At 44.3% G+C, this 17678-nt stretch overlaps 1 protein-coding gene across 1 annotated transcript in view; it reads left to right on the forward strand.

Moving 5' to 3' along the window:
• Window positions 1–17678, forward strand: part of COL5A1 (collagen type V alpha 1 chain) — a 171305-nt gene that overhangs the window by 28523 nt on the left and 125104 nt on the right. Inside the window, exons 2-4 of the mRNA XM_033137668.1 lie at window positions 12130–12297; window positions 14063–14276; window positions 15460–15622. Coding sequence (XP_032993559.1) covers window positions 12130–12297; window positions 14063–14276; window positions 15460–15622 — 545 coding nt within the window. The remainder of the gene's footprint in view (window positions 1–12129; window positions 12298–14062; window positions 14277–15459; window positions 15623–17678) is intronic.

Consider the following 17678-nt stretch of genomic DNA (forward strand, 5'->3'; position numbering starts at 1 on the left):
TTTCAATGTAGTTCTCCATTCATTCATTCATTCATTTGATTTATATACTTCGCTTTATCATATGATCTCAGGGTGGTTCACAGAATAAAATGCAGGCTAAAAACAAGTAAATAAATAGAACAGCAAAACAACACCCCCCCCCCCGGCAATGTGTACAAAACTGCATATCCTTATGTAAAGTGTTCATAAAAATTCATGTTACCTATATCTCTCCCCCCCCCTTTCCCTCTCCTGGCACTGTTCCAGGATCAGCATGGACTGCTCATCCATTTTCAACTTCAGGCACACATCACTCCTAGCCTTCTCTCCAGGAAACACAGATCCCACTACTGACACCAGTGTTACAAAAGCTGGGTGCCTGTCCCTCTCTCTATCCTGAGCGGTGGCAAGAGCCCATGAGGTCCCAGGTACACACCCAGGGTACATGTCCCAGTGGAGACTGTCATGCTTTGAGAACTATGGTTTATTCACCTATTTACACCTTCAGTTTGCATGGGGGAGTCCAGATGTTACTGCATACACATTTCCAGAGGCAGCACTGCAGGCAACCTTTAAGCTGCCTCCCTCCAAGATGGATCTTAGCTCTTCCCCCCATCTTCTTCCCAGAAAAACTTTTTCCTGTCCCCTCAAACACTCTCCATCACTTTGGTAAACTTTCCAATCCCTGTCTCTGTTCACACCTGGGGGGAGGGTTCTCTTGCATTGGCAACCACCCACGATGGGCCCTCAATGGCCCTCTATTGTTGCCTTAATGACCCTAGCTTGGCCAGTTTACCCAGGAATTCCTCTGCAGCTTATATTTCTCCCTTCCCACCCCAAGTAATCACAATCCTAGAATTTATTAATTTCCAGGGTTTGCCCTAAATCTATAACAATTTATTTATTTATACCCCACATTTTCCCCTGACAGGACTCAGGTGTGCTATTTTAGGCAATCCTGCTTTGCAATTATGTGTATATTAGAGGAAATTGCATTTTTAAAATGTCCTTGGAGAAATCTGCAGCAAAATAATTTATACAAATATTTACATGCCTCTGTAAATCATTCAATCAATCAGAGTGGTTTAACAACAATTATATTTAAACCATGCAATAAAAACACACACATAAAGAAAGTTGAAATTGGAAATCAGCTAACTATTATGGACAGATTGTTTTATGAATTCTCATGAAGCTTAAAATAATAATAATCTCAAATTGGTGTTGAAATGCGGAGAACTGAACTGAAAAAAATGAGAAATGGGGAGAAATGGAAATTGATAAGTTCACTGCAACCCAACTCCTGAGTACTGTATGGCTAACAATGGATCTCTCTTTCTCTCTCAATGTCCTATCTATATCCTCACATACTTCCCTATCTTGCCTACCTCCCTATCTATCTCAGCCATTTTGATTGCAATTTTTCAGCCTTCTGGATCGCAGCATCTTTTTAGCATATAATGTCCAGTTCTTCTTGTAGCTGAGTGGAATGAAGCAGGCAGGCAGTTGAGGAATTTGGGAGGGGGGGTGCCTTCGCAATCGTGGTTATGAGGCCATTCCAAAGGTGAAATTCTTGTAGAAAGTCCCCCATCTCCTCTCTGGCTTAGCAATGGAGCATTTTTGTGCTGTGGAATGTGGCAGTTTTCCCAGAATGACTCAGCAAGCAGGGATCTCCCAGATGGCCTCTTCAATGGTTAGTCTCTCTCAGCCACTCCATGCGACACAAAACCTCTCTCCTCCCCACCCCTAAACCTTGCAACTGAGCATTTGCAGAAAATTCAGAGAGCCCTGCCTGAGCTGGTTGCCAGTGAACTTGCTTACATTTGTTTATATTTATTTATTGGTTTTATACCATCACATTGGTAAGCCCAAGGCACAACTAAATTAAAAAGACATTTCACAGAATCACAGAGTTGGAAGGGACCATGAAGATGATCTAGTCCAAACCCCTGCAATGCTGGAATCTTTCACCCAACGTGGGGCTCAAACCCACAAACCTGAGATTAAGCGTTTCGTGCTCTACCAACTGAGCTATTCCACTTGGCAAAAACGTCTGGAAACTGAATGAATGGGCAGTAATATAGCAAGTGCAATTCATTGTAAACAAGTGTAAAGTGATGCATGCTGGGGCAAAAAAAAAAAACCCCAAAAAAAGAACCCCAACAACCTTAAATCTCACATCTACTCTCATGGGGTCTGTATTGACAGTGACAGACCAGGAATGAGACCTTGGGGCTATTTGTTGTTGTTGTTCAGTCGTTCAGTCGTGTCTGACTCTTCGTGACCCCATGGACCAGAGCACGCCAGGCAAGCCTATCTTTCACTGCCTCTCGCAGTTTGGCCAAACTCATGTTAGTAGCTTCGAGAACACTGTCCAACCATCTCATCCTCTGTCGTCCCCTTCTCCTTGTGCCCTCCATCTTTCCCAACATCAGGGTCTTTTCTAGGGAGTCTTCTCTTCTCATGAGGTGGCCAAAGTACTGAAGCCTCAACTTCAGGATCTGTCCTTCTAGTGAGCACTCAGGGCTGATTTCTTTGAGAATGGATAGGTTTGATCTTCTTGCAGTCCATGGGACTCTAGGAAATATTTACTCCCTCATTCAAAGGACATCCAGTGAACAGAGGTTGGATGGCCATCTATCAGGGATTCTTTAGCTGTGATTGCTGCATTGTGGAGAGGTGGACTAGATGGCCTTAGGGGGATCCCTCCAGCTCTACAATTCTGTGGTTCTATACCATCACATAACAGCAGTGGGTCCAATCTTTGTGGTGACAGCCTGGAAGTGGTCATAGTAAAGACATTCTGCCCTGCTGAGCATAAAGATTGTGGAGGACACAGCTTCTCATTACACCATGGAGCTGCCATCCACAGACCCTGAGTGACAACCTTAGTCAGTGTTTTATTACTCGCATTTCTTGTAGGATATCAGAAACTGCCTTAACGAAAATGGTGCCTCCTGATTAGTGGGCCTGCTATTTATTTATTTTTTTAATAAAAAGGTTGCATTATTTTTCAAACCAGAAAACGTAGATGACAAAGTGTCAGAGAGAGAGAGAGAACACATTTCCTAACATGTCACCAACTGTGCAAACTTTCTGTATCAACTTAAAATCAAAGTTTTTTTAAAAAAAAATGTATAGGGAAACTCCATATCAAGATTTAATGAATTAACTGAATTAATGAATTAGCCAATATTCCAAAAAAAAAAAAAACCACAACAGGAGACACTTTAAAAAATAAACCCAACCCCAATTGCTTGGGATTTATTTAATCTGAAGACATCTTGACATTTTACCTTGGAAAGACAGCCCCTGCCACATTCGGTAATTGTGATTGCTGGATTGGAGTAATATCCATTGAATTCCTTGTTCATGAAACACAGATACAAAGTTACCCGATTTGCACCTCTTGGATTAAGGGTGCAGACAATAATTCTTCTGTGCACCAAATTGAATATATGAAAGAATACATATTAAAATGTTTTGGGGGGAGGTGCGAAATGCTTTCAAATATGTGTTTCCTGTATTTTTTAAAGAAATAATTTGCAGATCAATGCAGAAATGGAATACAATGGAATTATGGATACAATCATAGAATTGTAGAGTTGGAAGGGATCCCAAGGGTCATCTAGTCGAACCCCTTACAAATGCAGGAGTCACAGCAGGTGACCATCCAAACACCCAAGGTAATAGAATCATAGAATTGAAGAGTTGAAAAGGACCCCGAGGGTAGTCCAACCCCCTGTCCACCAGCTAGTCTGCTCCACTGTTGACAGAAAGGGGAAGCTCCATGAAATGGAACTAGACATAGCTGTAGGAAAAACCTTAGCTTCCTGAAAAATCTCCTGTTTCTATGTAAAACCAAACTCAAGTAGCTAGCTCTCATGGTGACAAAGATGACTACTTGATTGTTGGGGGTTGCAGGTCCTAACTGCCAGCTAAATTAGAATAAATCATGCCTATGGGTTAATTTCCATTACATGCTTGGAATTTTATTCATTTAATCCAAATTTTGCACAGTTTAGCTAAATAGCAAACAGATTCCTTTGGGCTCAGTGCCTGGCTGCTAAGACGCTGCTTTGCCAGAAGTCAATACAATGGGTAATAGGTTAGTGCTCTGTCAAAAAATTATCCTGGGCTTTTCCACTTTCACAGAAGCCTCTTTTACAGAATTGCAGAGCTGGAATGGACCTTGAGAGTCATCTAGTCCAACCCCCTGCAATGCAGGGACCTTTTGCCCAACGTGGGGCTTCAAACGCTCCATCAATTGATGAAAAATACTGCCTTCAAATGTTATCAATTGGGGAGGAAAAAAATGCAGTGAAATTCTCATGGGCAGGGTTCAGTATTTTTGTGGCGCTTACTTTTGAAGTGACTGAGTAGTGTTTGTGGGTGCCTTTTATTTCTGCCTGCAAATCCTGACTCCCTTGGAAAGTGGTGGACTCGCCTTCATTGGAAGCTTTGAAGCAGAGGTTGGATGGCCATCTGTCATGGTGCTTTAGTTGAGATTCCTGCATTGCAGGGGATTGGACTAGAAGACCTCAGCATCCCTTCCAACTCTGCAATTATATGATTCTATGGCTGAATGTGAATTTGAACCCTGGTCTTGCAGTTCCTACACTCTGATACACAACTCTGGCTGTCATGAACACAGGAGGTGCATGCTTCCACCTTCCTTTTACAACCTGCTGAGCTGAACTTGGTTTAACTGGGGAAATAGCTGAAAAGGGGATTTGATTCAACAGGAGATCTTGGCTTCAGCTGTGCTGGCAAGTGATGGCTTGCTATACCAGAACAGTGAGGGAGTTTTTGGGGCAGAGAGACCATTGCAAAATCTGTGGTGTATTGTGCCAAGTTTTGATATTGAAATTCTAGCCTGTGGTTTCTTTGGGCTGGTTGAGAGCCATGCTTACACACACACACACACACACACACACGCGGAATAGAAGTGCACATCCCTGCTCCATAGCTGGTTCTAGCCAATTGTTGAATGGTTTCCTCCAGGTGTCTTGGACTATAACTCACATCAGGTCCAGCCAGTATATCTGCCTGGAAATCGCCAGGTTGAGGGGAAGGCTCTGCTAGATGCCTTGTGTGTATGCAGCCAGGTTGAGCTCTGTCACATGTCATGAGCTGGCATTATGAGGAGGGAAGCTGTATGTTATTGCCCTGCCCTGCCATACCAGTTCAATGGCAGCTGTTAGAGGGAGAGGAGGGGTGCTCTTGTGCTTGGGTCCTGCTTGCAGCATTCCCATTGGAGAATCTGGTTGGCCATTGTGAGGACAGGATGCTGGACTAGGTTGGCCTTGGCCTTGGCCAGCAGGCCCTTCCTATTTCCTTATGTTCCTTATGTCCAAAAGGGCCTGTCAAGCATAGATTCTAGCTGGAAGATTCAGGACAGATAAAAAGAAAGCCCTTCTTCATGCAGCACACAGTTAAACTATGGAATTTGCACCCACGGGATAGCCACCAACTTGGTTGGCTTTAAAAGAGGATTGGACAAATTCATGGAGGAAAAGGCTATCAATGTTTACTAGCCACGCCAGCTGTGCTCTGCCTCCATGGTTGAAAGCAGCTGTGCTCCTGAATACCTGGAGTTGAGGGTGATGAAACAATTGCTGAGATGGCTAGAGCGCCGGTGGTGGAAAACTCACTCTGAATCTGACCAGACACGGGTAAGAGCTCAACGTCGAGCCTACCAAGTGGCAATGGCGACAGCGAAGAGGACCTTCACCGCCTCTATTGCAAATGCAGAAAACAGCAGCAGGAGACTCTTTCAGGTGACTCACAATTTAGCGAAACCACCTGCGTCATCGGGGCCTGGTAAGGACCCCAAGATCTCCTGCAAAGATTTTTGCAGATAAAGTCGCTCAGATTCTGAAAGAGGTAGACTCGACTGTGGGAGCAGGGCTTGGGCGGGAGAGTGCTAGAGTCCTGTCTAGTCAAGTTGCATGGGATCATTTCCAATCTGTTACCTCCAAGGATGTGGACAGGCTGCTTGGATGAGTGAAACCCACCTGTCTCCTTGATCCTTGCCCATCCTGGCTCATAGAAGTGAGCTGGGAAGGGCTGGGCAATGGGCTCCGCAGGGTGGTGAATGCTTCCCTCTGTGAGGGAGCCTTCCCAGACACACTGAAAGAGGTGGTTATTAAACTGCTTCTTAAAAAAAACTTTAGACCCGGCCAATATGGCCAACTATCGCCCAGTCTCAAATCTTCCATTCTTGGGCAAGGTGATTGAGTGGGTGGTTGCTGAACAACTCCAGGCACGCCCGGAGGATTTGGACCATTTGGATCCCTTCCAGTCAGGATTCAGGACTCATCATGGGACTGAAATTGCCTTGGTCACACTGGTCGATGATCTCTGATGGGCTAGTGGCAAAGGTGAAAGCTGTTTCCTAGTTCTGCTGGATCTCTCAGCGGCCTTTGATACCATTGACCATGACATCCTTCTGGACTGTCTAGAGGGGCTGGGAGCTGGGGGTGCTGTTATACAGTGGTTCCCCTCCTTCCTCCTGGGTCATGTTCAGAAAGTGGGGGGGATGAGTGTGTGCCTCAGGGTTCTGTCCTCTCCCCCATGCTTTTTAACATGTATATGAAACCACTGGGAGAGATCATTAGGGGGTTTGGGTTGGGTGTGGAGGACTCCCTGGTCCTGAATGGGGTAACTGTGCCCCTGAAGGACCAGGTGCGCAGCCTGGGAGTCATTTTGGACTCACAGCTGTCCATGGAGGCACAGGTCAATTCTTTGTCCAGGGCAGCTATCTACCAGCTCCATCTGGTACACAGGCTGAGACCCTACCTGCCTGCAGACTGTCTTACCAGAGTGGCGCATGCTCTAGTTATCTCCCACTTGGACTACTGCAATGTGCTCCACGTGGGGCTACCTTTGAAGGTGACCCAGAAACAACAACTAATCCAAAATGTGGCAGCTAGACTGGTGACTGGGAGTGGCCGCCGAGACCTAAAAAACCTACATTTGCTCCCAGTACATTTCCGAGCACTGTATATGTTGGTATTGACCTTTAAAGCCCTAAACGGCCTCAGCCCAGTATACCTGAAGGATCGTCTCCATCCCCATTGTTCAGCCCAGACACTGTGGTCCAGTTCTGAGGGCCTTCTGGCAATTCCCTCACTGCAAGAAGTGAGGTTACAGGGAACCAGGCAGAGGGCCTTCTCAGTAGTGGCACGCTCCCTGTGGAACACCCTCCAATCAGATGTCATGGAAATAAACAACCACCTGACTTTTAGAAGACATCTGAAGGCAGCCCTGTTTAGGCAAGTTTTTAATGTGTTAATGTGGGGAAACCCAGCCAGATGGGCAGGGTATTATTATTATTATTATTATTATTATTATTATTATTATTAACAACAACAACAACAACAACAACAACAACATAAATAATATACAAATCGCTGGAAAGAACAGGAGGGGAGAGTGTTCAAGCGCTCAAATCCTGTTCACAAGTTTCCCACAAGTTGACCACTGTGAGAAGAGGATGCTGGACTAGATGGGCCTCTGGCCTGATCCTGCAGGCTCTTCTTATGGCTAGTTGGACCAGTGGCGCGATCCAGTAGGCTCTGCTTATGTTCTTATGTCAACCTATCTGGTGCCACTCTAATCTGAGAGGGAAGGGTATTCCACCACTGGGGCACCAGCATCAAGAAGACCCTCATGTGTCACTGTGTCCCAAATGCTCAGTAAATGCTGCATGGATAAGGAGGGTCTCTCTCCACAAATGTACCACCTCAGCAGGTGTCTGTGGGAGCAGATGATCCACCAGATATTTAATATTTATATCCAACTAAATTCTACTCGGAGTAGACCCAGTGACATTAATGGATCCAAGTTAGTTACCATCTGTTAATTTCAGTGGCGCTATATATGTCAGAGCAAGCACCCTGAACTTGGCTCAGTAGCAAATTGGCAGCCAATGCAGCTGCTCCTTCACCGTCATTAATATGCTCCTGGCAAGCTCTCCTGGTTAAGAGCCTAGCTGCCACATTCTGTGCTGGATGCAGCTCCTGAATCAGCCTGAGTCAACAGGCAGCCCCATGTGCAGTGCATCACGTAAAGCCTGCCCTGGCACAGCCTGTTTTATCACACCCTACGAGCCTTTGCATTAGGAAGGTGCTATCTTCAAGGGTGGCATTAGGAGGGAAACCATGTGACATCCATAGAAAAGGAAAGTTGCTTTTGATCGGCGGTTAAGCAGAAGCATGCGCCATGGCAGACTTCCAACAAGATACCCACCTCTTCCTTCCTTTGTTCTTTTCTTTTCCTCAGGCATATTACAGCTAGTGATTAGCCAAATCATATTCTAGTCATTTTCCCTCTGGCAATGAAAATTCATGCGCCTTCTTGTGTTAGTAGGCCACAGAGTAAACCTAGAGGAAAGAGACGTGTGTGTGTGTGTGTGTGTGAATATTATGGAAGCCTGTTCCTGAGTCCCTTTGAGACTTAAGCACATAAGAAGAGCCTAATGGATCAGACCTATGGTTCATCCAGTCTAGCATCCTGTTCTTACAGTGGCCAACCAGGTGCCTGTTGGAAACCTGCAAGGAGGATTCCAGCACGAGAGCAAATTATCCCCACCTGCCATTTCCAGCAACTGGTATTCAGAAGCATTGGTGTGCTTTCCTCCATGAATTCTTCCAATCCTCTTTTAAAGTCATCCAGGTTGGTGGCCATCACTGCCTCCCACAGAAGGCAGTTCTGTAGTTTGACTATGTGCTGTTCGAATACGTTCTTTCTTTTCTCTGTATTTAATCCTCCAGTATTCAGCCTCATTGGATGCCCACAAGTTCTTGTGTTGTGTGAGAGGGAGAAAAGCTTTTCTCTATCCGTTTTCTCCATGCCATGCATCGTTTTATAAGAAGTTGGAGTTCTTATTGCCAAATACACTGTAATGAATCCAAATAAGAACTCTGGCCTAAAGTTTTAACCAAAAAGCATACGTTTACTCGTAAGTAATTCCAATTGTAATATCAATTCTGTAAAGAATTACAGTCTTAAACATAAAATAGTTTCATATGGAAATTTTCCTTGAAGTCTTCTAGATAGATGTCCAGGCTTCTCAAATACGTGTCAAAAGTAAACCAGGGAGACCAGGACAGGGCCCCGTTTCGGCATGGATGCCTTCTTCAGCTTGTTTTTTATGATAGAAGTATATGAAAAATATGTATGGTGTCTGTTTCTTTGATTCCTAAAGGGATATAGTGTCTTAGAAGAAGTTTTGCTGTGTTTTTCTGGCGTTTCCTCAATGTTCCTTAAACATTGTGATATACTGATCTACCACGAGGTCTGAAATGAGGATGGAACGATGTAGAGGCATTGGCTGGCTTCATGGTTTTTACTGCTTCGTGGTTTTTGCAAGTGCCTGCTCCTGTGATTTGCTGCCCCCTGCAGGAGCCGGCAGAGTAAACAGGGGCTGCAGGAATCAAGAGAAGCATCGGCTCCCTTCACAGTTTTCCCCACATTGTGATTTTTGCATAGAGGGTGCACACACACATAATGATTCATGATATATTGCCAGGTCAAAAAGCATGAAACCGATATCACCATATGGACTTTAAACTGGTTTGGGATGATAGATCAGTATATTGTCCACACCATAGATCAGCAGTTTTTTTCTTCCTTTCCTAATGATCCTAAACATGGAATCTGTAATTTTCACAACTACTGCACACTGGGGTGATGGTGTTAACCACCCACAACCTACAGTGTGGTGTAGTGGTTAAGAGTGGTAGACTCGTAATCTGGTGAACCGGGTTCGTGTCTCCGCTCCTCCACATGCAGCTGCTGGGTGACCTTGGGCTAATCACACTTCTCTGAAGTCTCTCAGCCCCACTCACCTCACAGAGTGTTTGTTGTGGGGGAGGAAGGGAAAGGAGAATGTTAGCCGCTTTGAGACTCCTTCGGGTAGTGATAAAGTGGGATATCAAATTCTTCTTCTTCTTCTTCTTCTTCTTCTTCTTCTTCTTCTTCTTCTGACCCGGCAGAGCACGGTGGAGTGCTCCTAGTTGGTTCAGGGTTACTTCCACAGGCGAGAACTTCAAATGTGTTAGTTGGGTTCTCCTGGCTGGAAGGCACATCCTTTATGCCATTCTCTGGCTCAGGAGAGGAGTCCCTTTCAGGACCTTGCAGAAACCACTCTCTATGTTGGGGAAATGAGCTGTCCATCTGCTGGGAGTGTTGTTCTTTTGAGCCATCAAAGTCAAGCAGGCCATAATGCTGGCCAGCTGGGCATCCTTGCAACAATCAAGTGACTTTACCCATGGCACGTTGCAAGATGAATTTTGTAGTGATAGTGGAAGTCGGGGGGGGGGGAGGTTCTTTTAATCTTGGACACTCTCTTTTTTTCAATCTCAGCAAGAAAACTCTGCATGGGCACTTAAATCTTCTTCCCTGGACCAGTGGTATTGTTGTTTACACTGACATGTTACATTGGTTGTGTATTCTTTTCGTAAACCTTTGGGTGGGGATTTCCTAAAAAACATTATTTATTTATTTATTTATTTATTTATTTATTTATTTATATTTAATTTGTATACCATCCTTCATCTAAGGAACACTAGGCAGTTTAAAATATAAAAACAGAAGCATATATAACATAGTTACAAACAAAACAATTCCTCCCCCACCTGCCGTTTAAAAGGCCATAGATTGTTTAATTAGTCCAAGGTTTGGGAGAAATGGATAAATTTGAAGGAAAGAAAGAAAGAAAGAAAGAAAGAAAGAAAGAAAGAAAGAAAGAAATGCAAAGATTTGTTTGGAATTTTAGGTATAGTTTTTGTTTTAAACACATTTTAAAAAAGAAAACTTTTACAGAAAACTATATAGGGAATATAATAAGTCACTGAAAAGAGGGGACACTGTTCTTCTGTTGAATGGAAACAACTGAGATTTGGGATATTTAATGCATTTAAAGGCCAGGGAAAGCTTACAACATATTGAGGTTACTGAGGAAAAGTGTCAGCGAGAAGGATAATTTATTTTCCTCAGCCAAAATAAAGAAGTCACTTCACTATACTGAGTTAGCCCCGTTTACCTTGCTTCTGAAATTTCCCCTGATCATTAGATTTGGGTTGTATCCAAAAGGAGAATAAGAGGTGACATGATAGAGGTTTGTAAATTGATGCACGGCCTTGAGAAAGTGGACAGAGAAACATTTTTCTCCCTCTCTCATAACACTAGAAATCGTGTACATCCAATGAAGCTGAATGTTGGAAGATTCAGGAGACACAAAAGCAAGTCCATATTCACACAGCGGAGAGTTAAACTATGGATCTTGTTCCCCCAAGGAGACAGTGATGGCCACCAACTTGGATGGCTTAAAAGAGAACTGTGCCAATTCATAGAGAAGAGGGCTATTGATGGCTACTAGATACAAGGGCTATGCTCCGCCTCCACAGTTCAAGGCAGCAATGCTTCTGAATAAGAGCTGCTGGGAACGATGGCAGAGCCAGTGTGGTGTAGTGGTTAAGAGCCATAGACTCGTAATCTGGTGAACCGGGTGCGCTTCCCCGCTCCTCCACATGCAGCTGCTGGGTGACCTTGGACTAGTCACACTTCTTTGAAGTCTCTCAGCCCCACTCACCTCACAGAGTGTTTGTTGTGGGGGAGGAAGGGAAAGGAGAATGTTAGCCGCTTTGAGACTCCTTCAGGTAGTGATAATGCGGGATATCAAATCCAAACTCCTCCTCCTCCTCCTCCTCCTCCTCCTCCTCCTCCTCCTCTTCTTCTTCTTCTTCTTCTTCTTCTTCTTCTTCTTCTTCTTCTTCTTCTTCTTCTTCCTGCACTTGGGTCCTGTTTGTGGGTTTCCCATTGGGACATCTGCATGGCCACTGTGAGAACGGGATGCTGCACTAGATGATCCAGGAGGGCTCTTCTTGTGTTCATAATGTTGGTTCTACTCAAAGCAGAGGAACTGAAATGGATGGGCATGGCTAACCTAGGTCCATTTAAATTCAATGGGTCTACTCTTATTTGGATAAAACCTATTTGGATGCAACCCTTTCTCTTTTCTTTGGAAATAAATTATTTGATGCTTTTTGTTGCTGTTGTTTCATGCATGTGGTTGTGTAGAATAACCAAATGGCAATCTCTTTTCACCTTTTAATCCGGTGCTTCTTCTCTCCCCCCTTACAGCTGAACCTGCAGATCTCTTGAAGGTATTAGATTTTCACAACTTACCCGATGGCATATCGAAAACAACAGGTTTCTGCACAAGCAGGAGGTCTTCGAAAGGTGCAGATGTGGCATACCGTGTGACCAAGGACGCACAGCTGAGTGCCCCCACCAGGCAGCTCTACCCTGGTAAGACCTGTTTTTATTCTGAGGTTATACAGAGTTAGACCATGCATCCATCTACCTACTCTGACCAGAAGCAGCTCTCAGAGTTTCAGAAAGAAGGCGTTCCTTGCCCCACCTGGAGATGACATTGGGAATTGAACCCCAGACCTTCTGCATACACAGCAAATGCTCTGCCACTGAGCTACAGCTTCCCTTTAAAAAAGAAAGAAACAAGATTCCAATCCTTGTGGTTCTGAGAAAAAAAGGTCTAATTTAAAAAGGAGCACGAGGAAGCTGTTTTATTATCAAATAGAACTCTATGAAGCTGAGAGGTTTTTAATCTATTGTTACTTTTAACTTTGGGGAATTTGAAAGCCTTTAACACGATATATGTGTGAAAACTGTCTCAGTGGCTTCTCTCTGTGAGTTAGCATTGCAATTCTTCAAAACAAAACGCCATAAGGGTTTTCCCACTCCTCATGTTTTGCCACGCTGGCAGTGGCTAATGCAACAGGATGCAAAGACCCTAGAACTACCATCTTAAAAGAACAAAACCTTCTAATTATCTCAAAATATGCTATGATGCAGAGGGTGCTTGTGTAGAGAGAGTTCTGTGGTTTGTCTTCATCTCCCCATCTCGACACCCTGGATAGTCAAATCCCCCAACCTCCATTTCCCTTGGAGATGCTCTGCAATTACTTCTGTTGTCTTTCTTTTAGCATCCCATCATTTGCTTGCTTGTGAGCTAGAGTAACATCTAGTTATTGGGATGATGTGTGTTATTAAAGAAGAAAAGGGATGAACGGTTTCAGAAAGTCCTAGGCAGCTGGCCAACCGACACATCCAAGGTCTAAACAAGGCCCTTTTGCTTATTGATGGGTTTCATACACAGGGCTTGACTTCATGGAATCATGGAATTGTAGACTTGGAAGAGCCTCCAACAGGTCGTCTAGTCCAACCCCCTGCAAGGCAGGACTCACAGCTAAAGAATCCCTGATGGAGGCTTACCTGCTATTGAACCTGGGGCCTTCTGCATGCAGAGCACGTGCTCTTCCAGAGAGCTATGGTCCCTCTCCCTCACACACACACTAAAAAAAATGTTCTGCTTCTTGTAGTTTGGAATGAATAGCTGGATTAAATACAATGTAAGCAGTTGCTTTCTGCTGAGTCAGAACATGGCTCCATGTAGCTCAGTACAGTGGTACCTCGGGTTACAAACACTTCAGGTTACAGACTCCGCTAACCTGGAAGTAGTACCTCGGGTTAAGAACTTTGCCCCAGGATGAGAACAGAAATCATGTGGCGGCGGTGTGGCGGCAGCAGGAGGCCCCATTAGCCAAAGTGGTACCTCAGGTTAAGAACGGTTTCATGTTAACAACGGAGCTCCAGAACAAATTAAGTCCGTAACCAGAGGTACCTCTGTACTGTTATCATTGACAGCTAGTGACTTTCCAAGGTTTCAGGCAGGCATCTCTCCCAGCCCTACGTGGAGGTGCTACTGGGAATGGAACCTAGGACCATCTGCATGCAAAGCAGGTGCTCCACCACTGAATTACAGCTTTCCCCCAAGGAACACTGCCTTCTCTGCACATTTTGAACTCATTGCTTTGGGTCCAACTCTACAATTCTGTCATTCTATGATATTTAATCTCATCCCCATTTCCTTTTTGAAAAGGCCACCTAAGCAAGAGGCCTTTGTCATCAATCTTACAATATTGTGGTTTGGGGGTTATGCTTCCATTGCAAGGAATTAACCACTCTCTCTCCCGCCCCCCTTTTCCAATGCCAGCCTCTCCATTCCCTGAAGACTTCTCGATCCTAACCACTGTAAAAGCAAAGAAAGGGGGCCAGTCCTTCTTGGTGTCTATCTACAATGAGCAAGGCATACAGCAGATTGGTGTGGAGATTGGGAGGTCTCCCGTATTCCTATACGAGGACCACACAGGGAAACCAGGCCCTGAGGACTACCCTCTCTTCCGGGGCATCAACCTCTCAGATGGCAAGTAAGTCTGGCTTGGAACAGGTGGGTGAGACAGAGGGGTGTCAAAGATTTCTAATAAAACAGAAATGGGAGAGGATGTAGCCAGGGGTCATTTCTTCATCCCATGTCCTGAACCAAAACAAATGCAGCAAATAAGTACCTAAGAATAGCCTGCAGGATCAGGCCAATTACCCTTCTAGTCCAGCATCCTGTCCTCACAATGGCCAACCTTGTGGATGAAACCCACAAGCAGGATCTGAGCACAAGAGCACTCACCCCTCCTCTGGTTTGCAACAACTGGTATTATTCAGAAGCATTACTGCCTCCAACCATGACCACTGAGATGCCTCCAGGATATTGTAGAGTTGGAGAAAGTTCAGAAAAGAGGATGGAGTGACTTCTCTATGAAGAAAGGCTACGGCATTTGTGGAGTTGCAGCATTTGTGGGGCTGCAGCGCTTGTGGCTTTTAAGCTTAGAGAAAAGGTGATGAAGAGCAGACACGATAGAGGTTTATAAAATGATGCATGGCATGGAGAAAGCAGAGAGAGAAAAATGTCTCTCCCTCTCTTATAATGCTGAAATGAAGCTGAGTGCTGGAAGATTCAGGACAGATAAAAGAAAGCCATTCTTCACACTGCATGTAGTTAAATTGTGCAACTCACTGCCACCGGAACTGGTGATGTCTATCTGGCTTTAAAACTGAACTGGACAAATTCATGGAGGATAAGGCTGTAAATGGCTACTAGTTGTGACATCTGTGTTCTACTTACACAGCTGGAGGCAGTCATGCTTCCAAATACCAGTTTCTGGAGACCACAGGAGGGGAGAGTGCCCTCGTGGTAACTGCTTGCAGGTTTCCTATTGAGGGCATCTGGTTGGCCACTGTAAGGACAGGATGCTAGACTAGATGGGCCATTGGCTAATCCAGCAGGCTCTTCTTCTGTTCTTAAGAAGGACCTGAGCAAAGGAGCGCTCTCCCCTTCTGTATTTTCCAGCAGCTGGCATTCAGAAGCATTATTGTCTCAGTCCATGGAGGCAGAGCATACCCTCCATCATTGCTTGCATCCATTGATAGCCTTGTCCTCTATTAATTTGTCTTTTATTGACTGTGGGCATTCTAACAGGTTGTCCTCCTGGAGAGACAGGCGCTTCATAAGATTCGGAGTCTCCATTTAACGTTCCGGTGGGGCTTCTTATTTCCCAGGTGGCATCGGATAGCTATCAGTGTCCACAAGAAGAACGTTACCTTGATATTGGATTGTAAAAAGAAGGTTACAAAGTTTTTGGACCGGAGTGACCATCCCATCATCGATGTCAATGGCATTATTGTGTTTGGAACAAGGATCTTGGATGAAGAAGTATTTGAGGTAAGCGTGAGAGAGAAAAGAGCTACTGAGAAGCCAGAATGGCATTTCAGGTTGTTGAAATATTGAGGGTGCTTTCTTTCTGTTGGAGACGAATTTTCCAGATCAGAGATTGAGGGGTCACCAATATTGGGGGATTTTTATTTCAGAGTGGCTTACATTACAAATGGTTAGAACACAATAGTCCCTGCATTCAGGCACACATTGTAAAATACATGGCATGAGAGGAAAAAGGGATGAGGAGGGAGAGAGGTACCAAAACCTGGAAGGATGCTTATGATTCAGAAATGCATTTTCCTAGCCCTGTCCAGGTTAACTATAACAACCCCTGTGTTGGGTGGGGGGCACCTGATGGAGGGATAGTTATCTAGAGTATCAGGTATCTGTGTTTTTCAGCACGTGATTAGCAGAAAGGTGTGTGTTGTGTATGAAAGCAAGCATTCCATGTGGATCTGTCCAGTGGAAGGTGTGATCCTTAAGTGTCAGTAATGGTGCGCTGTAGCACATGGCATGGAGCTTTCTCCCACAAGCCTCTAAGAAGGTCCAATCTAGATGTACCCAGGATGCCTTGATAAGGGAGAGAACAGGCAGAGCGGAAGGGTTTGTATTCTTCCAGAGGCCTGTCATTCATCATGCATACCAGTGACAGAAAGTTCCTTGCTGTGAATTATTGTAGGGCGAGATCTGTAAGGATCTGATGGAACTGTTTTATGGAGTATTTAATTATGTATGAATTTTATAACTAATTTCATGTGTGTAGAGCACTTAGAAGCCATTCTTTTTATAAAGCAATAAACAAAAACAACATCATTTCAGCAGGACACATAGACATCCTAAACAAATCTGGAATCTTTCTAACCACTAATGGTTGCAGACTTGTTCCATAATGGTGGCTGTTTTTAAAATAAAATAAAATAATAAAATAAAATAAAATACCTTTTGGCTGAGATGACAATGAGGAAGCAAATTCCATTAAAGGATAATGTATTTTGGTGCTGATTTCCATCATATTGTAACAGGATGCTCCAAATTGGACCATTTTTATACTTATGACTATGTAGCTGAATAGCCAAGGTTGGTTTTGGCAGCTGTTTCAGACTCCAGGCGGCAGATTTCATCACTGTCCCAAAAGCTAGACTTATTCCCTGCAAACTGGCTGGTCTTAAGTATCAACCAGACACCTATATTTTCCTTCTCCCCCCACCCCCTTTCCTTTCCTTCTCCTTGCTTTTTTAAGATATACATTTTATTGCTTCACCCACCACAACCCAGAAACTACCTTGCAAGAATTTAGTCATTCATTATCATTAATTTGGTCAATGAAACAAAAGCCCTGCCAGGTCTTCATGCTGGTGTAGCTGCAAGAGCGTGGAGGCTCCCCACACCCAATATTTCAATATTTCCACATATTTATACAAGAAGCAGCAATTAATATTCAACCATGCCACCCCCACCCTGCAGAAGCACCAAATGTCAATTTAATTACATATAACTTCCAAGTCATTTCTGTTGCCAGATGTCCTCAGAGGCCTATAACCATGTTCTATCAGTGTTGCATATATATCACAGAACTGTGCCAGGTTGATTGAACAGTAGTAGCTTGATTGTTAGTTTGACTCTCTAGGACATGTTTCATTTCTCCATTAATATTAAGCCCCAGAGTGGTGAAGTCCAGATATGAAACAGGTCCGCACTTAAAGCCTACCAATAACTTGCAAGCGTAAGCCAAGGGAGTTTTTGAAATGGACTCGAAATAGAAATTCTTCCTTGCTGGTAATTCCAAATGTCACCTAGATTGAGGATTCAACAATTAAAAAAATCTGCTGGTAGCTCTCATGCTGCCACCTACTTTCTCTGCTGATTGGTGCTCATTAGCTCACTCATTCAGGGTTTACATAGGAACATTGTCTGAGGGCCTTGTCAGACAGGCTAGTATCTAAAACAAGCAGCTCAACTCTTGGCTTGACAGGTGACGTCGTAATAATAGCATTAATAAGCTCTGTGTCCATTGGGCTGTCATAAAAACTTCATCTGTCCTCCCTGTCGCTAATGGCTTGAT

This window comes from Lacerta agilis, chromosome Z (assembly GCF_009819535.1).
Source record: "Lacerta agilis isolate rLacAgi1 chromosome Z, rLacAgi1.pri, whole genome shotgun sequence".
NCBI lineage: Eukaryota > Metazoa > Chordata > Lepidosauria > Squamata > Lacertidae > Lacerta > Lacerta agilis.